Source organism: Pseudochaenichthys georgianus, chromosome 15 (genome assembly GCF_902827115.2).
Source record: "Pseudochaenichthys georgianus chromosome 15, fPseGeo1.2, whole genome shotgun sequence".
In the NCBI taxonomy this organism is placed as follows: Eukaryota; Metazoa; Chordata; class Actinopteri; order Perciformes; family Channichthyidae; genus Pseudochaenichthys; species Pseudochaenichthys georgianus.
In genome coordinates this window covers 14,084,351-14,107,475 of record NC_047517.1, presented here as the reverse complement: position 1 = coordinate 14,107,475, position 23,125 = coordinate 14,084,351, and the positions used below count along the sequence as shown (strand labels likewise).

At 40.9% G+C, this 23,125-nt stretch overlaps 3 protein-coding genes across 3 annotated transcripts; 2 read left to right on the top strand and 1 right to left on the bottom strand.

The window, feature by feature from the left end:
• The first annotated feature begins 545 nt into the window (after positions 1–545).
• dennd10 (DENN domain containing 10) lies at positions 546–6,620 on the top strand. Its single transcript, XM_034100755.1, has 10 exons — positions 546–727; positions 812–866; positions 1,996–2,192; positions 2,303–2,382; positions 2,473–2,621; positions 3,940–4,051; positions 4,509–4,609; positions 4,729–4,836; positions 4,948–5,042; positions 5,118–6,620. Exons 2-10 carry the CDS (start codon positions 821–823, stop codon positions 5,283–5,285), a joined length of 1,056 nt encoding a protein of 351 aa, XP_033956646.1. The 5' UTR covers positions 546–727; positions 812–820; the 3' UTR covers positions 5,286–6,620.
• sfxn4 (sideroflexin 4) lies at positions 6,607–17,300 on the bottom strand. The gene is made up of 14 exons (XM_034100756.1): positions 17,115–17,300; positions 16,796–16,861; positions 16,655–16,711; positions 16,546–16,572; positions 16,329–16,383; positions 16,186–16,211; positions 16,037–16,090; positions 15,875–15,937; positions 7,756–7,824; positions 7,561–7,651; positions 7,288–7,403; positions 7,122–7,207; positions 6,928–7,045; positions 6,607–6,853 (listed from the first exon to the last, which is right to left on the bottom strand). Exons 1-14 carry the CDS (start codon positions 17,151–17,153, stop codon positions 6,776–6,778), a joined length of 945 nt encoding a protein of 314 aa, XP_033956647.1. The 5' UTR covers positions 17,154–17,300; the 3' UTR covers positions 6,607–6,775.
• Positions 17,301–17,693: 393 nt separating this feature from the next.
• On the top strand, positions 17,694–23,071 carry prdx3 (peroxiredoxin 3). Its single transcript, XM_034100151.2, has 8 exons — positions 17,694–17,755; positions 17,831–17,952; positions 19,349–19,460; positions 20,139–20,280; positions 21,069–21,204; positions 21,392–21,495; positions 22,594–22,759; positions 22,934–23,071. The coding sequence occupies exons 2-8, from the start codon at positions 17,917–17,919 to the stop codon at positions 22,982–22,984; spliced, it is 747 nt and encodes a 248-aa protein (XP_033956042.1). The 5' UTR covers positions 17,694–17,755; positions 17,831–17,916; the 3' UTR covers positions 22,985–23,071.
• Positions 23,072–23,125: the final 54 nt, after the last annotated feature.

Sequence of the window (23,125 nt, the reverse complement as noted above, 5' to 3'; positions counted from 1 at the left end):
GATCCAGGTCAGAAGTTTAGACGATAATCATGTATTTTCATACACAAGGATTTTGATACATAGGTTATAGTTGTTTCATTTTAGAATATTTAAATATTTGTATTACAAGGACTGGATGCCAAAAGGTATTTGGTTGGTGACTCACTTAGTTGTTAGTAGTAGCTGTATTATGTGTCTGCAGTGAATTGTTACTACAATTATTTTTGATTTAAAACCAATAATTGTGCAGTTGGTGATGATACTGATGCTGATCAATTAACAATGTATGTATTCTGAAGCATTATGGCTTAATGACTTGCTTCAAATTCAAAACATCTATCAAAAGGTCATTGTTTATGGACTTGCTATGGACAGTCAAGTGTATTTCAGAATGATTTAAAGTGTTATGTTATGGATTTGATTATATTGCTGTTATATAGATATCTTTATATCATGATAAATTGCTCAATTGAGAAAAAGCGAATAATTTCAGCAACCTTGAACACACCAGTACAGCGGAAGTCTCGGCAGCTATGACTGGCTATCAGCACCATAGATATATGATCAGCACCGTGTCTCCTCCTCCTGCACAATCCTCCTTTTCCCGGAAGTAGGAACACCAGAAATCGCACAGAGAGGAAAGTCTGTTGACAGCATAAATCACACCCAGGCAAACAACACTTTTACTGTCCTAATACATCTGTCCTGCATCGCATTGTTCTTTTCGGAAGTAGCAGGAGTTCTCAAGGTACTTCACAGTGACACTAGTTCGTGCCTAAAGGGATTGTTGTTGTTTTCTCTTCATTTAACTTGTGCTTTTCAACTCCTTCAGGTATGGAATATGGCAGCAACTGAAACACAGCTTATGTTAAGCGTTGGATTAATCGGTAAGTCTCGTTTCAACAATCGTCTCTTGTTAGGATTTCTAGTGTAGCTCGCGCCTCATTACGTGCAGGAGAATCACATGACATCAGTGTGACCCAAAAGTGTCTCATCAGCAGGCCTTCATGTCCCTCATTGGTTAATTGATCCTGCATGTCAGGGTCAATGAGTTCCTAAACGCATCCCATAACACGGAGCCCCATGTGATAACGATTTGCTCCCAGGGAGCTCTGCCTGGCATGACAGTATGTTAAAGGAATAGTTCGGATTGTGTGAGTGACTTATCAGTGTATTGCTGCAGTAGATGGAGCTCCATACCCCCCAGTTTGGTAGGCAGGAGCACCAGCATGGAAGGAAAGCCGTGTAGTGCTTTAGAAATTGGCAACAGCTAAATATATTTTTGCAAACTAAAAGGAAGGCTACCTAAAACATCAGTTTTAATGTGCACTATATTAAGAAACATTTCTTTAGTCTTTTAATCTTTAGGTCAGACACAACTTTCGACAGGGATCTGAAGTAGTTATCTGTCTTCTTTAAAGCCACCAAACACATACATTAAAAAAAACATTGATTGTACGTTGTTAGCTAACGTCGTTGGTCCACCGATTCCTTGATTGATTTGTTTGTTTGTGTTATTCTGTGACTTTGAGGAAAGCAAACGTTCTCTTTAAGTCACACACTGATCCTCACAAACTAACCAATCGAGGCAGCCAGCAACTCCCATGTTCGGCGAGGTAAAGTAACTGTTTTGGTCAATGGTGGATGTGAAGAGAGCATTAGTGGATGTAACGGCATAAGGTCTCAGTCAGAAAGGGCTCACTGATGAAAAGGTAAACAGTGAATACATTCTTAATATGGCATACACTGAATGGATTTTAACTTTTTAAGGTGGCCCTTTTTGTAGGTGGCTTAAATATGTTGCTGCCCTCATTCACAGCAGGATATTGCTTAGCTTCAATGCTAGTACTCCTGTGTGTGCATGCCAACAGTCATCTACTGTAGGTATACACTGATTATGGACTTATTCATACAACCCTATTTTTAAAAAAATGGTAACTTTCCCTTTACTGGCTGTCTATTTTTTATGACATTTAGCATATGATGTTTTATTTGGTTTTCTTTCCCTCTGCCCAGAGAAAGATGTGAACAGAGACACTCTGTGGGTGTGGTGCTATCCCTCTGTGAGCTCAGACCTGAGGCAAGTCCTGCTCAGCAAGTGCTGTCTGACTCAGGACAGCCGGGAGTTCCACACCTTTGTGTTCGGGCAGTTCTGTCGCACCTGGTTCTACATCAGCACTGTGGAGGTGCAGGAACCCACAGCGCTAAACAAGGTGCTGTCCAGAGAGTCAGCTGCTACTAGAATCTCCATCAAGGAACATGAGTTACTTTTCTATCTTTCTATAGAGTTTATTGTTTGTCTCTTTTTTTTTCTCCCTTCAAGGTCACTCATTTTTCAATAGTTGTTACGGCAAAAGACTTCAACCCTGAGAAGTATGCTGCTCTCAGCAGAATCCTCTGCAGGTACAGTGTTCAGCTCAGATAACACTGTTGTTACACTTTTATTTCAAGAGGGTTTTTTATTTGAAGGATGTGTTGCTGTGTGTTCTCCAGGATGTACATCAAACATGGCAGCCCAGTGAAGATGATGGAGGCTTACGTCACCGTCCTCACCAAAGGAATTTGCCAGAGTGATGAAAACGGCTCGTTTCTAATAAAGGACTACGATATTCGGAAAGCCTTCTTGGCTGGTTCAATCAAAGGTAAGACCTCAGTCTCTCAAGAGGAACACTCTATGTATGTTGGGATCCTTTTGTGATTGTTAAACTTTCATGCAGAAATAAAAATAAACAAGTCCTACTAATACGTTGTTCATGTCACTGTAGTACATTCCCCTGCAAAATAATTCACATTATTTTCACTATTTTGCTCCAATACAACCTGGAATATAAATGTTTTTTATCTGCTTTTTATGTAATGTATCCAACCAAAACAGTCAAAAATTGGTGACGTGAAATGAAAAAGGTAGTTTTAAAAAACTCTAGTAAAACAACTGAAAAGTGGTGTGTGCATATGCAGCAGATTTGCTAAGAAGCCACCAAAATATTATGTAAAGCTAGCAATTATCTTCAGAAGTCATCTACAAAAAAGATGAAAAAAGCAATTTACTGTAAGTGTCACATGATCTGTCATCTGATCTTGCAGACAGCTGTTTTAAAACATTGGGTGCATTTCACTTCTCTTATTTTTCATTTCCTCGCTCCTCGGTCTCACCGGAAGTTGATTTGTCGGCGCCATCTTGAGTAGCGTCCCAGTGGCTTTATTTGTACCGAGGAGCGATAATCGAGGAACCACCAGACCATCCTTCGATGAAATCCTCAGACACTCGCCCCGCCCCCTTACTGTGTATCGCTCACTGATTGGACGATGCATCGCATGCACTGATCTGATGCTTCTTGACATGAGAGCAGTTTCCCAGCGGAGTGAAGAAAACACATGAACCTCACGGGAGTCACTCCTCAGTTTATACGTGTTTTGTTTCAATTCATGTATCATTTAGTTACAAATATGTGATATATCTGAACAACAAAGTGGTCAAAAATTATTGTATTCATTTGTTGGAAACATTTTCATGATCGCTTTTTTCGTTTACACATTTTAAGAATGGCGTTTATCTTTTTTGAGAATTAGTTTTTATTTTATTTATTTGGGTCTACAACAGATGATACAAATGTATATGTCAGTAAATGTGTGCTAACAGAGGCGGGGGCAGAGCTGCTGTCAGACGATCAGCTGTGCGGCGTCATCACAAACGGACGTCGCTTCACGTGACGCTCCGGAGGAAAGGACGTCCCATTGCTCTTAAAAGTCATTTCCCTGCTTCTCGTGGTTTCCTTGCGTCTCTCCATGCTTCCCTGCTGGGAGGAACTAGTCGCAGGGAAACGACGCAAGTGAGGGACGCAAGGAATCCATTTAACCGAAGTGAAACGCACCCATTGTCAGTGTCCATTTTTGGATTCCTAAGGAGTAAAAGCAGGTCATCCAGTGCACTTCATGTCTGCGTTCTCTCTTTGTCTCTAGACGTGGTCTCTCAGTTTGGCCTGGAGACGATCATCCTGTACACGGCTCTCATGCTGAAGAAGAGGATCGTTGTCCATCACCCTCGGATTGAAGCCTTGCTGGAGTTTACAAGGTGCGATTTAGACTCAAATAAAAAATGAAGGATGGCAATATAAATCGGGCAGATGAATTACAGAATCAAATATGTATAATTCTAATATTAAAAGTCTTGCAGATAATAGAAAGCCCAGTTGATTGCAATTATTTAACAAGTGCTGCATCTAAGAACTCCGATAGAGAAAGACAACCCAAATGAGTCATAACTATTACTGTGATAACAGTTTGATCAGTTAGATTTGGTTAGAAAAAGAGCTATGGAAAATTAAATTATCCATCTTTGCTCAAAACATTAAGTCTTATTATCCTCAGGTGCGCATAGACTGTATGTCATGAACTCTTTCAAAATCCAAAGATGTGAAATGGGTTATCTCAGTGATATTGGCATCCCTTTTCCAATTATTTAGCGAGACATTTGTATTTGTAGAGGTGAGTATTTCCCTCCGTGTGTAACTCTTTGTGTGTCCCCTCAGAGTCCTGCCCACTCTGACCTGGCACAGGAAGGACTGGTCCATCCTCCACCCGTACGTTCACCTGACTGATACTGAACTAGAGGATCTGAAGAAATGCCCCGGTGAGGATTCTTTATTTACTCTCAGTTCTCCTCCTCTCTGTTGATGATAAACCACCATCTGCTCTGAGATCTCAAGCTGGGGAAATGAATTATTCACCCACCAATATGTTTCTCCGCAGGATATGTAGCGGGGTTTGTAGATCCAGAAGTGAGCAACAGATCGGACTTGTTTGATGTTTATGTGAACCTCCCGGACAGCGTCATCACAGTATCCCAGAGTGCCAAAGGTATGTTCAGAGAGAAAGCAGTATGTTTTTAAGAGCCCTTTGATTCTACAGAGAGCAGGACAGCATTTCCTTCAGACTGATGTGAAGTCTCTTCCCCCCCCCCACACACAGAGGCCATGGCTATGGGGAAGTTGCACAAAGATGTGGGACTTCTCATTGTGCAGTCTGCGGAGGATGCTGAGAAGTCAGACAGTCAGGTCATCAAGGTGAGATTCCCTCGAACACATGTCTGAAATCAAGAATTAATATCCTGAATCTGACACCCACTCATTACTTCACAGGATATCTCTGTGAAGACTAAAGAGATCCTGGCTAACTTGGCGGCCCTGGCTGATCAGTGTGAAGACTCTAAAATCACGTTGGAAAGTTTAAAGCTGCATCATTTCCCCCCGGCCACAGAGAACTTCCTCTTTCATTTGGCAGCTGCCGAGCAGCTCTTACGGATATAGTTTTTTATTTTTCAGACTCCTTGCTGCAGGATGATGTTACCGTCTCTTACAGCATGGACTCTAGCTCTGCTGTTCTCAATATGTCGGGACATCTCCTGTGGTCGTAAAGGCTTGTGCGCACTCTCTTCTTATGAGTGAACAGAAAACACTCAGTTATCTTCATGTGAGGTAGGAAAGTGTCACATGACTCAGATATGTACTTGTACCAATAAATAAAAGTTTATATATTTTTGATTGTCAACAAATCCCTTGAAAAGACCAAAACAACAATGACTTGAATCCTAAATGTTGCATTTTACTACCATGAATATGGGCACTGTCAATGCTTTTGAGTCACTGCTGCTGACTATAATACTCACTACTGCACCAAATGTGTATTCATCCACAGCTAAAAAATAGTCCCAAAAAGTGCACGATCTAATCCTATTAAGGTAACTGTTGTTAACATTTACACTGCCCAGCTGTTTAAGGAAATAGCCTTTTATTTGATAAATTCAAGAATACATTAGTTTTGCTGCATGTATCAGTGGGCTTGGAACCAAGTGCCAAAAAAAGTAAGATGGACACTGACTGCTGATTTTGGTGTTTTCATGGGATTTGATGACGTAAAACTATTTCATAACTTTAGCCTTGTTTTTGAAATCAGTAGTTAAGGACAATAAGGATCTACAGTGTTTTTCTCTAACTGTGGAACGGAGGAAAATAAACTGGTACTTTTCAGCTGGTACATCTAATAATCCTCCCAGATTTGAGCTCCCACAGTGCAAAGCGGCACGTACATACATCACTTTTTTGTTTCCTTTATGGGAATATTGTGCAAACGCTGTAAAGAGATTAGATATAAATACGCAGGAGCTGAAATGCAGTTAATATTAAAGAGCTTATTGATAGAAACTACATTTGTGGTTATCGGATCATAATGTTTGTTTATATAATTTTTTTAAACTCACATTTTGTATTTGACTAATTACTTAAAAACAAGCATATCGTGATGTATAAGGCTTTTTAAAAAACATTATCGAAAGGTGTTCATCAAAATGCAGCTGATCAAATATTAGTGTTTCCATGTCCATATTGATTTATACTGAATCATGTGTCTTACGTCCAGGTTTTCTTTTTATCCACGTTGAGTTAGCGCAGTTTTACAGGCGAGTGTTTTTTTCAGCACATTGCCAAAAAGATGGTTTTGTGACTCAGACACACAGTGCAATAAATGCTAATTTAACTTTGGAAAATAAATATATTTTAATGAATTCATGTAATATTTCCTATGTATAATACAATTAATATTCCAGATAAATACATTTAAAATAAAAAAGAAGCGTTTTGACTGTTTTAATGTCTCAAACTGTATTTTTTCAATTGGGCATCTTTGAGTGTGTTACATGCGTTGTACATTTTCAGCTGCATGATGCTAAAGAAGACATTTATTATAATACTACCGAGTAATAGCAACCTGTGTTTTGGTAGATTTGTGTATTTATAGGTCCTCAGAGTCCTCTATGGTAGTATAACAGTCCGTCGCAAGCTGTCTCCTGCAGGTTCTTCTCCACGTTTTCCTTCTTTATCTGTAAAACAAGGCTAACGTCAGCTGAGTTCATCACAAGGAAACCCTTTCAGTACAGGAGGATCTGAATCTCACCGTGCCCAGCTGTGGAAAGAGACTGAACGAGACGGGGATCATCAAGCCAAAACCAATCGCAACACTCATGTAACGGAGAGGAGCGATCAGCACAGAGCTCTTCTGGATCACTCTTGTTCTAAAAAAGGACAAGTTATTTGGTTAAATCTGACCGTCCGACCAGGAAAATGTAACTTATTGTAAACGTGACTGACCTCCATAAGAGTGTTATCAGGAGGGAAGGGACAGCAGCGGTTGTACCGAACAGCGCCGCTCTTGACAGTGCAGTCTCCTTCACAGCCTGGACATAAAGAACAATTTAACTATGTTTCAAAACTAAAGGAATGTGTATTTCTGTCCTTTTGCTCTTCTTTCATTAACCTTTTGTCCCGCTGCTTTAGAAAGGCCGACCAGATTTCCATTGGAATCAAACACTTTGATCCCAGTTTGTGACTCTTCACTTCTGACAGTGTACACACTGATGAAGGCCACAGCAGCTGGAGAGAGGTACACATACATGTTAGTTGCCTGCTAATACTGGATCCACAATTAAATGGTACGTTTTTGTGTACTTGGGGGAAATTTACACATATACTACCTGACATGCAAAATAAAGTATTTATGGAACAGTATTTATATTTCCTAGATACTTACCTGAGAGAGGGATTGGTAGCATGGTCCTTAAGACAGCCTTGATTACTTCACTACTTACACCAAGTTTATAAATCATAATTTGAGGAAGGGACTGAAACAAAAAAAGGTTTTAAAAAGCAGCATTTTCGAAAGTTTACTCGACACATCATAATAAACATGGCACAGATGCCATTGTTACAATCAGGTTATACACACCCCTGCACATGTTGCATAGCAAACGGTTCCAGCGCTCAACAGAAGCTGCCTCGAAGACAGCTTCTTACTCTGGTGGGGAGAGATAAAGGTGATGAAGAGGAGCAGGAACAGAGAAGGACTGAAAGCTTCATATGCACTAATGCCAGAAAAATGTCATTAAAAGTCAAAGTATATTAAGGCATTCAAAGAATATTAAAATCCTAGTATGTCATAGTACACTGTCAAAAACATAATATAAAAGTAATAGTATAGTATGCCAAACATCTAATTAATTTAGTTACAGATGTTATAATATAGTATGGCATAACAAAATAATAAAAAAGTCATATGGTATGTCATAAAAATGTGATAGTATAGTATACCATACAGAACATTTCCTATAGGCCTATATGGCACATAATCCAAGTGTTTAAGTATAATAGGTCATAAAAATGTGATATCGTAGTACATTGTAACAAATTCAGAGCATGGTATATCATAAAATTATCTTGCAAGACTAATAGAGTGGGTTCCCTCGACAAAAAAGCAATGGGATTTCTCCATAGGATTTAGGAAAATAGCTCAAAATAAGGTCTGTGGAAACCTGTTTGATAAATGCACGTTTTGTTCAGCCGGATAATATCCACATGTCTACCGTACTTTTATAATCATAAATCTAATCGCCAGAAGCAAAATGCTAACGCTATAAACGAACTACAGCAGGGTCGCACGACTTCAACTTCACGCCAATTTAAAGGTGGGGTAGGTCAATTTGAGAAACCGTCAAAATGTTATATTCCATGGAATGCTCTTAACATCCCGATAGTACGGAGCCCCCTAGGGGACATGGAGAAGAAAAAGGAAAAAAACATTTTTTAAAAAAGGTTTTGCGAGATCTCGCAAAGGTTTTGCAAAACCCCGTTGCCGTTTGTAGACGGTCCCTAAGCAATCCTCTCCCTCCTCAAGCTGCAGATTGTGACCAATTCTTGATGTTTAGCTCGGATGACGGCGCGTATCGAACTCTTCTGATAAAAACGATTCTGTAGCTCGTTGTCTACCTTGCTATGATTGTAAAGTCATGTTGTTTGTATTTTTACAACGTTATGTTCATGAGTTATTGATCCGCGAAATTCGAATCTGTCAATAACTCAGCTCAGAGGGACGTGCATGTCCCCTCGCTCTGAGTGTTCTCTTGAGGTGTCTTTCACTTATGTGAAACCCGTGCCTATTGCCAAGCACTGATGTTATATGCCAGGGATGCACATAACTTTACCCTGGTTCTCAAAGGAGCACCTGGAGATGTTGCTTGGTGATTAAAAAAAAAAAATTAAATAAACCGTAACTTTTGAGGGGGTCTTGACTTTATTTGCCAGACATACGGCACTGAGCACACATGCAGAGGTGAACACAGAGCATGCAGAGGTGAACACAAGACAACATTAGCACGACCAGTAATCCTACAAGCTGTCATCACTACCCTCCTCACTGTCTTCCTCTCTGTCAGACATGGTAGCTGATGATGTAGGCCTACTTCTTTCTCTCTGGTTGAGTCTGCGATTAGCTGCTTGCATCCACAAGTCAACAGCTGGTTTTGGGTCGAAAGTCTCTGTTGTCATCTTAGACAAGTGGATGTAATCAAATAAGCATGTGAACATAGCCAATAACCTACCATAGCCAATAAGAAATGAATGTAAATTATTTTATTTGTGTTATTCATTCATATCTTAACATTTATTTATTTATGCATCCGGGGTGAAAAGGGTGTACGATACGATAGCAATGAATATCTTAAGTGCTTTGACAAAAAAAATCAAAAAAAAAAATCATCTGCGGAAGCCGTAGCACTGTAAAAAGCACGACCAATCATTTTAGCCGGCCCGGCTAAAATAACTGGATGGCCTACCTGCCTGTCAGCCTTCCATCTGTGCACACACTTACAGTGGGGCAAAAAAGTATTTATTCAGCCACCAATTGTGCAAGTTCTCCCACTTAAAAAGATGAGAGGCCTGTAATGTTCATCCTAGGTACACTTCAACTATGAGAGACAGAATGGGGGGAAAGAATCCAGGAAATCACATTGTAGGATTTTTAATGAATTAATTGGTAAATTCCTCGGTAAAATAAGTATTTGATCACCTTCAAACAAACAAGATTTGTGGCTCTCACAGACCTGTAACTTCTTCTTTAAGAGCCTCCTCTGTCCTCCACTTGTTAACTGTATTAATGGCACCTGTTTGAACTCGTTATCAGTATAAAAGACACCTGTCACAACCTCAAACAGTCACACTCCAAACTCCACTATGGCCAAGACCAAAGAGCTGTCAAAGGTTTTAAGGTTTTAATTACATCACTAAACCCCGCCCCTCACGCCGTGGCGGTGGGCTGGCTGTCATCTACAACCACAACATCCGGACTACAGAACTCACCCTCCCCTCAGTACCATCCTTCGAATTCCTCGCCTTCAAAGCCCCTCCCTCACTGACAGTTATCCTCATTTACCGCCCCCCCAAACCACACCCCTCCTTCCTCTCTGATCTCACTGAACTCCTCACCATTGCTTCATCCCTCTCCCCACGTCTGTTACTCCTCGGCGACCTCAACATCCACATGGACTCCCCCACCTGCAAACTCGCTTCTGAATTCTCCTCCCTTCTGGACAATTTCTCAATTACCCAATATGTCACCTTCCCCACCCATGATAAAGGACACATCCTTGACCTTGTCTGCTCCACCAACCTCCCAGTACTCGACCTCCACCCCTGCCCCTTTCCCCTCTCTGACCACAAACTCATACAGTTCACCATCGCCTCCCCCGTCCGCCACCCCCCCCATCCAGGAACATCACCTTCCGTAATGTATGCTCTGTTGATCCCCAGCACCTCTCCGACAGGCTTTCCTCTACTCTCCCCCTGGACTCAAACCTCAGCTCACCCGATGAACAACTCAACCACCTTAATTCCACCCTACTCGCCTCCCTCAACAGCCTGGCCCCCCTCAAAAGGAAAAATGTCACTTTTAAAACCTCCTCACCCTGGTTCACCCCTGCACTCCGTAAGCTGAAGCAAACCGGCCGCCAGCTTGAACGCCTAACCAAGAAATCATCCCTCACAGTTCACCATGAATCCTACAAACTCCATCTCACTACCTACAGAGACGCCCTCACTGCCGCAAAAACTGCTTACCTCTCCACCATCTTTACCGACCCCTCCCATAACCCCAGGACCCTCTTCTCCACCGTCAACAAGCTCCTTCCTCCACTTCCACTTTATGCAGTTCATTCCTCCAGTTTTTCTCTGACAAAATCACTGCCATTAATCTCTCTCTATCCGCTGCATCTGACACACATACATCTCCCCCAGCATCCACCGCCACAATTTCTCCCCCCATCTCCCTGGACCTCCCGAGCCCTCCTCCCCACGGCCGCCTCTCCCAGTTCACTTTGGTTACCCCCCCTGAAATCCTCCAACTGATCAGCTCCTCCAAACCCACAACCTGCTCCCTTGACCCTCTACCCACCCCTCTACTGAAGTCCTGTCTCCCCGTCCTCTGCCCCTACCTTGTCAACCTTTTCAACCTTTTCAACTCCTCCCTGTCCCAAGGAACCGTTCCCTCTGCCTTCAAAACTGCTGCTGTCACTCCCATCCTCAAGAAACCCGGTTCGGATCCCTCCTCCCTCAGTAATTACCGTCCCATCTCCAACCTCCCCTTTCTCTCAAAAACAATAGAACGCATTATCTCCAAACAACTCCACCGCCATCTCCAAACCAACCAGCTTTTTGAACCCCTTCAGTCTGGTTTTTGTCCCCACCACAGCACAGAAACGGCCCTCATCAAAGTCCTCAATGACCTCCTCACCTCTGCTGACACCGGTTCCCTCAACATCCTCATCCTCCTCGACCTGAGTGCAGCCTTCGATACCGTGAGCCACACCATCCTGCTTACCCGACTCCAGGACATCGGTATCGAAGGTACTGCACTCAGGTTGCTCCAGTCCTACCTCTCCGACAGATCCCACTTCATCTCCCTCAATAACCACTCCTCTGTCACAGCTTCAGTCACCCAAGGTGTTACCCAAGGTGTTCCCCAAGGTTCAGTACTCGGCCCCCTCCTCTTCATCATCTACATCCTCCCCCTTGGTCAGATTCTCCGCCAATACAACCTGGACTTTCACTGTTACGCCGACGACACCCAGATTTACCTCAGCACCAAATCCCCCAACAACCCCCCCATCACCCACATCGAATCTTGTGTGACTGCAATAAAGTCCTGGATGCAACACAACTTCCTCAAACTCAACAGCAGTAAAACTGAACTCCTCCTCATCGGCTCCAAATCCACCCTCAGCAAAACCCCCAACCTGACAATCACCATTGATGGCACCCCTGTTTCCCCCTCCACCCAGGCACGCAACCTTGGCGTTATATTTGACCCCACCCTCTCCCTCGAGCCCCACATCCGTCAAGTTGTAAAAACCTCATTTTTCCACCTCCGCAATATTGCCAAACTCCGTCCCTCTCACTCGCCCTGCAGCTGAGCGACTCATTCACGCCTTCATCTCCTCCCGCCTTGACTATTGCAACTCCCTCCTCTACGGCATCAGCACTACGTCCCTCAATAGACTCCAGCGTGTCCAGAACGCAGCCGCCAGACTCCTCACGCACACCAAATCATGGCATCACATCACCCCGGTCCTCAAAGAACTCCACTGGCTCCCCGTTTCACACCGTATCCACTACAAACTCCTGGTCCTCGCTTTCAAAGCCCTCCACCATCTGGCCCCCCCTACCTCACCGACCTCCTCATCCTCTACCAACCACCCCGGTCCCTCATATCCACCTCAGCCGGTTTGCTTTCCATCCCCAAGGCCAAACTCCGGAGCTTCGGGGACAGAGCCCTCTCTGTGGCAGCCCCGAAGCTCTGGAACACCCTCCCCCAATACCTCCGTGAGTCTGAGTCCCTCAACCTGTTCCAGTCCCGCCTCAAAACCCACCTCTTCAACTCTGTATCCATAAGCCCCCCCCCTCTCAATCAACTTCCTCCTGACTGCTTTTCTGTTTTGTTTTGTTTCTTTTTGGCTTTGTCTTTGTTTTGTTTGTCTACCCTCCCTCCCAAATGTAAAGCGTCTTTGGGTTCAAGAAAAGCGCTATAGAAATAAAATATATTATTATTATTATTAAAGGACACCAGAAACAAAATTGTAGACCTGCACCAGGCTGGGAAGACTGAATCTGCAATAGGTAAGCAGCTTGGTGTGAAGAAATCAACTGTGGGAGCAATTATTAGAAAATGGAAGACAAACAAGACCACTGGTAATCTCCCTCGATCTGGGGCTCCACGCAAGATCTCACCCCGTGGGGTCAAAATGATCACAAGAACGGTGAGCAAAAATCCCAGAACAACACAGGGGGACCGAGTCAATGACCTGCAGAGAGCTGGGACCAAAGTAACAAAGGCTACCATCAGTAACACACTACGCCGACAGGGACTCAAATCCTGCAGTGCCAGACGTGTCCCCCTGCTTAAGCCAGTACATGTCCAGGCCCGTCTGAAGTTTGCTAGAGAGCATTTAGAATCTAAATCTAGATCATCTAAATTTTAGATGATCCAGAAGAGGATTGGGAGAATGTCATATGGTCAGATGAAACCAAAATAAAACTTTTTGGTAAAAACTCAACTAGACGTGTTTGGAGGAGAAAGAATGCTGAGTTGCATCCAAAGAACACCATACCTACTGTGAAACATGGGGGTGGAAACATCATGCTTTGGGGCTGTTTTTCTGCAAAGGGACCAGGACGACTGATCCGTGTAAAGGAAAGAATGAATGGGGCCATGTAACGTGAGATTTTGAGTGACAACCTCCTTCCATCAGCAAGGGCATTGAAGATGAAACGTTGCTGGGTCTTTCAGCATGAAAATGATCCCAAACATACCGTCCGGGCAACGAAGGAGTGGCTTCGTAAGAAGCATTTCAAGGTCCTGGAGTGGCCTAGCCAGTCTCCAGATCTCAACCCCATAGAAAATCTTTGGAGGGAGTTGAAAGTCCATGTTGCCCAGCGACAGCCCCAAAACATCACTGCTCTAGAGGAGATCTGCATGGAGGAACGGGCCAAAATACCAGCAACAGTGTGTGAAAACCTTGTGAAGACTTACAGAAAACGTTTGACCTCTGTCATTGCCAACAAAGGGTATATAACAAAGTATTGAGATGAACTTTTGTTATTGACCAAATACTTATTTTTAGTGGTGCACGATAATTATCGGTCCGATATTAGGAATTATGACGTCATCCCGATAAACCCGATAAAAGTATTAATAGCCCCGATAATATACAATATATTTTTTGGGTAAAAAAAAGAAAAAAATACTGCGGTGTGGGTGGATTGGGATGAGGGGCGATTGTTTTTCACTCGGCTCCTCCCGTTTTGCCAGTACTGTGGTATAGTGGTTTAGGAAGAGGGGAGTTCTTCACAAATCCAGCGCTCCCTTCTCATGCCTGGCTGTGACGTAAATGGTGTGCGGCCGTGAAGCCAGGACAGTAAACAAACATGTCGTCGGTAGTATGGGACTATTTAAAAGTTTCAGAGTTAGATAGTTCGCTTGCTATTTGTGTTAACAAATGCAATGCAGAAGTTCCACGAGGAGGGAAAAAGGCAACGAGCTATAATACTTCAAACCTGATTAGTCATCTGAAACATCGCCATCGCTACGATGGTGTGTTAAAAGCGTACGAAGACGCCTGCGCTGCTAAACTAGCGGCGAATCCAAAGCCAGCTGCAAAGGCACCGGGGCTTTTACCTATCGACGAGGCTTTTGAAAAAGGCAAGAACTTTATTTGGGAAAATAAATATGGTTACTTTGAAGAGTCAAAACTGTTCTTGGCTTTGTTTTGTTCATAGTAGTAATGCTCATGTCATTTGCTCACTACTAGTCTTTTTTTTACCACCAGGTGTGCAAAAACTACAGGTACATTTAATTTTTTAATTTTTAATTTAACCGATACCGATACCCGATAATAATATAATATATATATATATATATTATATTATTATCGGGTATCGGTATCAGTCTTGAGAAGCAGGAAGTTATCGGTATCGGTTTCAAAAAACCAATATCGTGCATCTCTACTTATTTTCCACCATAATTTGCAAATAAATTCTTTAAAAATCAGACAATGTGATTTTCTGGATTTGTTTTCCTTCATTCTGTCTCTCATAGTTGAGGTATACCTAGGATGAAAATTACAGGCCTCTCTCATCTTTTTAAGTGGGAGAACTTGCACAATTGGTGGCTGACTAAATACTTTTTTGCCCCACTGTATCTCGTGCTCTCATTGGTCATGTGCGCGTTTGTGTGTGTGTTGGAGGAGGGGCTCTGTCCGGCTGTGTATTTTCAAATTCTAGCACACTCGAGCTGGTTTCTCCAAAATTACCTACCCACCTTTAAGATCAATATTCAAAAATACAGATTCAAAATTGTACAAGTTAAAACGTTTGTTTAAACAGTTTGCAAAAAGCGCAGGTGCTTGCTTTCAAGCAGAACAGGGCAAACAAACTTAACGGGAGTGTTTACTTGTTATAACGTCCCCACAACTTCTGTAGTCCTATTCAGCCACTTGTTAACAACCATCGTTTTTCAGACACGTCAACTCTTCAAAAATTATCAGTGGGGTCACTGCTGATGTATTTAATGTCGTAGAACAAAACGTGATCCGTCTCTTAAATTTGTGTCAACCACAGACCTTATTTCGAGCTATTTTCCAAAATCCTATGGAGAAATCCCATTGGCTCTGAGACGAGGGAACCGGTAGTGGTAAAATCATAGGGTAAAATCATAGACTATATATAAAGGGTAAAATCCATAGATATATATAAAGAATATATATATCTATGGTAAAATCATAGGATAAAATCAGGGTAAAATGCTAACTCACTTCCGGGTTTCAAAATATTTCAAAAAATATTTTTAAAGTGTAATAGTAAAGATGCATTAAAAAAAACAATACAAAATGTAAAGTATAGTTTTTCATACAAAACATGAACAATGTCATGATATAGTATGACAAAAATAATTATTCAAAATGTGAAAGTACAGTTTGTCATAAAAACACGTACAAAATGTGATAGGACAGAATGTACGTTACCTTTTCTGATGAAGAATTTCTGTTTGCAAGGGTGAACCTAGTTTGGTAACTCTGCAGGAAAAACTGAAAGAATGCATTTTTTTTAAAAACATGAATGAACTGTGTTATAATACCCACATGTAATATACTGCACTTTTATTAATATGATGAATATGCTTTTACCTGCCAGAGCAAAGCATATTTCACATTGGTGTGAGGCAAAAAGCTGGCGATCACCTGAAAAAGAGATTTGTTTGTATATTACCAACCTTTATCTCAAAAAACAATTTAAGTTGTCATTTATTTTATATATATTTACTAGACCAACATACCAGAGGTGCTGATGTGGACAAAAATGCTAAAAAAATAACAGAAGTAAGGGCATCAGTATCTATTTTATTGATACAGTTGTTATAAATGTGAACATATTTAATAATGGATGCAAACTATGTGTCAAAGCTTAGATTTACCACACCTGCAGGGCGGAGCATAAGTGGAAGAACATCACCAGAGTCAGCATGGACAGATGACTGTAAACACAGAGCGCTCATTAAAAAGCAGCACATACAAAATACATTTGTAATTAAGTAAAGGTTCTGTTTGAAGACATATAAAGTTGAACTGGAGGTTTATTGTGGAAAACATGACTGAATTCTAATTCATTCAGAGATATTTTTTCTTTCAAAACTTACAAGTGATAGGGTGACTGCTTCTTTATCCTACAGGAAGAAACAAACAGATTGTATTAAATACATACATCTGACCAGCTAATTCAAATAATAAAAAAAAAAAGAATCTGACCCAATCATCTAGTTTCTGTCCACCTCTAAGCAGACCATGAGCCCTCTTTATTGTGGCCTGCAGAGAGAAGCGTCACTTGTTAAGCATTATATTCTTCCACACATCTCACAGTATATGAACACTGTAGTGACAGCTACTTACATCAGAGGAAAGAAGGGAAGTGGGATCAAGGATATTAACCCAGATCTTGAACCGACTAAAGAACGACTGAAAAAAGGAAAGGAACATTTATTTAAAAACGTGTTCGGATGAAATTACTACATTTCATTTGGCAGACGCTTTTGTCCAAAGCGACTTACAATGTGCATTCAACCAGAAGGGTACAGAGTAACAAGAATCATGTAGGTACATTAGCTTAAACTAAGCCAAACCATTTAAAGTGCTAGTACATTGATTGAAATGATATGTAAACACCGGTTTCAGTTCTAGCTGAATATAAAAAACGTGTGTGTACAGTTACCTGTCCTTCGCTTTTCCAAAACAACAGATTAGGATCCATTGGGACAACGACCACATTAACTTCTCAATAAGTCACAATAACCCTTCTGCAGCACACATTTAACCAGCATATATTGGTGTGCTTTTTAAGGTCAAATTCAAATCCTGAGCAAATACTTCCGCCTTCAACCCCGTGTTCTGCTGTGGGCGGCTGTGTACTGTGTGCTGCATTCGTGGACATCGGAAAAATCTGATGTATCCAAGTTATGTTAATTTTAAGAGTGCAGTTTATGCTAAAAGTATGAAACGCAAAACTTCGCAGACGTTATTTATTGATTTAAAGAAAAGCCATACAAAAAAATGTAAGGGACATTTGGGGTATAATTGAATATTTAAGTAAAATATGTTCAACCTTTTCAAATATATAATTGTTTTATAGACTGCTATTTCAGTTTACTAGGTCAGTGACTAAGCCTTCATTTTTTAAGCATGTTTTGGTTCAAGTTGTAATGCAAAGTGCTATTAGGTTGAGTACATTTATCATTTTCTCAACACCTGAGGTTCTTAATGTCCATGGTACATACGAGCACCTGAAAGCAGCATGATTTATTTAAAGTGTTTACAGCATCCTGTTTACCAGTGACTGGTTCCAGCTGGGTCCAGGTATCTTCGGATAATCAACTTTTTTTGGTGCATTATATTATATAAGTGAATAATTTTATGTTCATATTTTTTCAGAGCACAGGTTTACGTCGAGCACGTGCGTACATGACGCAACGACCTGTTTAACAAACCGGCCGCCCTCCTCTGACAGACAATCCAAAATGGCAGCCTCTATCGGGAGACTTCTGAGGACATCTGTGAGTGAAACTTCTCCAACATAGCGTCACATGTTTATATTTAAAGTATTTATGCTTAGTATGCTATTTATTATTAACTAATAACTGTATCAATAGCAGGAAACGATGTATTTGTGTACTCGCACGTGTGTCGCACATTTAAATGAACCCGAGCACCAACTGACACAGTACTGACAAACCTCTGGTCCGCGGCCGCTGTTGTGTACTAAAATGGTTTACAAAATATATCTAGTTAATCTTCTTAAATATTTTTAGCAGTGCATGTAAGGATCATAAGTAAGGATTCATTCTAAAGTTGTAGCAACAGAAGTAGCTTCGCTTGGTAGGTTACTCAATTATGTTATATTAACCATGCAAATAAGTAAATATATGAATGTGATTTAATAACGTCTTTATGTTGCTGCATGACTTGGGTCTGTGAAAGCTAAAAGTGCGGAGCCACCGACTCTGTATGTTTGTTTCTCAATCTGCTGAGTATATCTGCATATTGTGTTACATTATAAATCATTCCACACAATGGACCCTTTTCCCCCCAATTAGAATAGCATTACATCATACAAAAGTATGTTAAATTCAATGTTACACTGTGCCAGCTAACGAGCACACATACATGTAATATTTTCCTGGTCTTGATGTTTTTAGGTATTGTGTAATATTTGCATATAATCAGAGTAGCAGTAACCTGTTTGAACTTGAACAATATCCTTAAAAAGACAAAGTTAGTTAAATGATCAACTTTAAATCAAATTAAATACAAAGAAAATCATCCTTTATTTATTACAGAACACTCCCTTACTAATACTAGTTAACTAATCTGTCAGAGAATGCAATATAAATATATAATTTTTGGTATTTTCTTCACGGAGACATTATTTTCTAATTCCACAACATTGACTTCACATCAGACCTGCAGTTATTTTTAACGTGCTTGTCCTCACTCTCGTTATTAACACCAATTAGAGCTTTCTCAGCAGGTGTTCTGCTCTTGGCCGCTGATGGAGATTCCTGCTGTGATATCACTGTTCAGAGTGTGATCACAACAAACTCCATGACTGAGTGCAGCGTCGTCTTTTTCATATTATGACAAATCCGGGAATTATCCTAAACTAAGCATTTTATATCACACGTGGTGGTCCATGTTGGCATAACAGAAATGCAGATATATATATATATATATATATATATACAAAAAAACATGCACTTTGATAATAATGACATATGGGGCTTCATATCTACAAATAATCAAATAGAACTAATATGTCTCAATACAATTGAAACAGACATGGATGGTTCATCCTTTAGACATAGGTGTTGTGAAGTTACTCACAAAATATCTTGAGATTTTCTTTCCAGTGTATTTCTGGATTGTTCATGTTGAATTTATAAACATTTTAAGGCTAAGGTTGCAGCAGGAGGGTTGAAAGTCACAGACTCCTGTCAGCGTGGAGCGTCTGGAGCTAGGAGGATCCTCAGCGCGCCGTCACTGCAGAGAGCCGGTTTCTCTACCAGTATGTACTGAAGTCACACGATATACAGTCGAATGCTGATTAAACTCTACAGCACACACCATTTATTGTCCATCTAAAAATGTATCTGCAACCATTTCAATGACTTAATATGTAAACTTAATCTCTTTGACTTGAGGGCAAAACACGGGAGATTGGTTTGGCCAATTGTGTTTATTGTTTGAAGTTTTTCACAAAATAATCACCAAATCTACAGTATATTGTTCTCTCAAAGATGTTTCAGTGTCAAGAAGTGGTTATCTTCATGTGCAGGATAATATTACATTGGATTTAGCTGACGCTTTTATCCAAAGCGACTTACAATAAGTAATATACATCATGTATTGTTCTCTGGAGTTGTTATAAAAGCAAGTCCTCAGGTTATAGCAGAGCAATAATATCAGAATATTAAACATTTTGTTTTTGTTATTTAAATGTATTTCAATAATACATGTTACGCCTTATCTTTACACATGTAAAATATTCCAAAAAATGTTTGGTTAACTTACTGATCAGTTTACTGTGTACACTGTCAGGTTCTTTACAGTTGCACAAACAGACATGTTCCATCAATGTTATAAATAAGATTGCACACAGAGTTCTCTGTACTATACACTGTATGTTCCCTTGGTTTTTACTAAGAAAATAGTTAGAAAGAATAAATGGTCTTTTCTATATCAGGCGCTTCCAGATGGGCCCCTGCTGTCACCCAGGCGGCTCCTGATTTCAAGGGCACAGCTGTCAGCAATGGCGAGTTCAAGGAGATGAGCCTCGCTGACTTCAAGGGCAAATACCTGGTCCTCTTCTTCTACCCACTGGACTTGTGAGTGTTTGTGACATGCAAAAAAGAAGAAGGGCTCTTAATACCCTTTGATTGAAATGCACATTGAGTGATATTGTACTTTTATGTAGCTCAGTAGACTGTTGAATGAAAGTCATCTCGTTTGAAAAAAGAAAACAATTATTAATTTGTTTCCAAACATAAAACGGTAACATGAGAAAAAAAGCAGTAAAATAGCAGTTAATGTAAAAGGAAAATAAAATATAAACTTTTACAAAAAAAACATGAGAGCAGTCCCAGCGAACCTTTACAGTAAAGCAAAAATGTAAGAAAGAGAAATGCAGTTCCACATGTTCATGCAAATGCACGGTTACTTATCAAACATAACATTTCATCCAACCACAACAGGCTGTAAAACCAGACTTGTATAATAAAAGTCCTCAAAATTAAGAGGTCATATTATGTGCATTTGTATTGTGTGCCTCTACTGTGACATGCTTCAATGTTTAAAAAAGTCTTTATTTTTCTCATACTGCTTTGCTGCAGCACCTGGCTGGCACCTTAGCCTATCATGTACAATGTGTTGGATCAAGTGATGTCACAATGTTACCAAAGTAAACAATGGAGTCAAATGGAAGTGTTTCAGGCAGGGTGGAGTGTGTAGGAGAGAAACTCCCTTTGGGATTTGAGCCTTTGCAGAACATTTACATGCACAAAAACCTATACAGGAAAAGGAACACCCCAAAAAGCATAATAGATTTCCTCTCAATCTCGCTTAAATTTGGTCAGATAATATTTCCTCACTGAATCTTTTTTTCTCTCTGTTTCAGCACCTTTGTATGTCCGACAGAGATCATCTCATTCAGCGACAAGGCCAACGAGTTCCACGACATTAACTGTGAGGTGGTGGGCGTGTCTGTGGACTCTCACTTCACCCACCTGGCGTGGATCAACACGCCACGCAAGGTGCTCCCCCTCTGATCATTATTCAGAAACTGACACGTGCAGAGTTCAACTCGCTGACTTTTTCCATTCATTCTTTGATGTGGGTCACAAAGGAGCGTTGGCAAATGACTGACTGTATGTCTGATGTGTTTACTGCAGTCGTAGTGTCAGTTATTCTAACAGGTGTTGTTTCCTGGTGTTCTGTCAGACTGGAGGCCTGGGTCACATCCACATCCCCTTACTGTCCGACCTCAACAAGCAGATCTCTAAAGACTACGGGGTGCTGCTGGAGGGTCCAGGCATCGCACTGAGGTACGTCTATTATGTCATGTATACACGTATGACAACAGGGAAATATCACTAATTTATCTTTTTACAACAAAGGGTAGAAAACTGAATAGTTAGGAAGCTTCAAGTATAATTGGCAATTAAAGGTAGGGTATGTAAGTTTGAGAAACCAGCTCGAGATCGCTAGAATTTGAAAATACACGACCGGAGAAACACCTCACTGAGTGACTTAACTTATGTCTAACTTTCAGGTTTCTCTTTTCAGCCGCAGACTCCCACGTACTACTTGTGTACTTTAAAGCGGCACGGCATCGTTTACAATTTGCGAGCGATTTTTCAAGTTGACCGTCTTTCTTGAAAAATCCGGAGTTTTGCCAAACGTTTGATTTGTAGGTATTTTTCGGTGGGCTGTGTTTCTCTTTCTCCTCGACTTCCATGTGTGTTGATAACTGAGACTCTCGGCCTCCGTAGTGCGAAGCAAAGATCGTCTCTGCTGAGTGCTGACAGGATATTATATGAATGAATCGTTTTTTTACCGATGCAAAGACGCTACAATCGATGCATCGCGAGTTCAACCCAAACTGTAGCCGATGTGCACTCTTTCAACCGGTGCACTCGCATCTTGAACGTTTATGCCGGTGCACCGATGCGAATCGGTGAATTTTAACATCCCTAGCACAGATGGCAGGCTGACAGGCAGGTAGGCCATCCAAGCCGGGACTTTTTACAGTACCACGGATTACTTTTTTATGGATTTTTTGTCAAAGCACTTAAGATATTCATTGCTATCGGGATGTTAAGAGCATTCCATGGAATATAACAAAGTGTATCTCGAGCCGGTTTCTCAAACTTACCTACCCCACCTTTAAATGACATGCATTCAAATGCACATATATTCATCCTGTTTAAAGCCAGTGTTACTGCACGGTTGCAGATAAAGTATACGCCACATTATAATTGTTAGAATTATTTTCTAGAGGTCGCTGTGTACGATTGTGTGATCCAAACATTTCTAATTACTGTTTTCATTTTCTTAATGCCAGCGCGAGTGTACATTTGGTCATCTTTTTTTTTTTTTTAGAACTACAGAAGTGTTTATGATTAATTGTTTTGGTCCTTCAGAGGCCTGTTTCTCATCGATCCAAACGGCGTGGTGAGACACATGAGTGTGAACGACCTTCCAGTGGGCCGCTGTGTAGAAGAGACGCTGCGCCTGGTGAAGGCCTTCCAGTTTGTGGAGACCCACGGTGAGGTGTGTCCAGCCAGCTGGACCCCCGAGTCCCCGACGGTGAGTCCCTCAACCTCTGATGCCATGAGACTCCAACACCATCAACCGACACTGCAGTGTTAAGATCTGTTGCAAACGGTCTTTTCTTTGATCATGTTGTTAGAAGTGTGTAGAAACTGTTGTGCTTCAAGTAAATCAGTTTAACGCTCATTCAGTTTACATTTTACTTTTCAGATCAAACCAACACCAGAAGGATCCAAGGAGTACTTTGAGAAAGTCAACTAAAGACGGAGTTCATAACTAACAATAAATGTACACTTAGTTTAAATATCAATTTGAGTATGCTAATAAATATATTCTTTATAAATGTCAGCCCTTTGTTTTGCAACTGAATGTGCCATTCCTCCTGATGATTGAACCGAATGT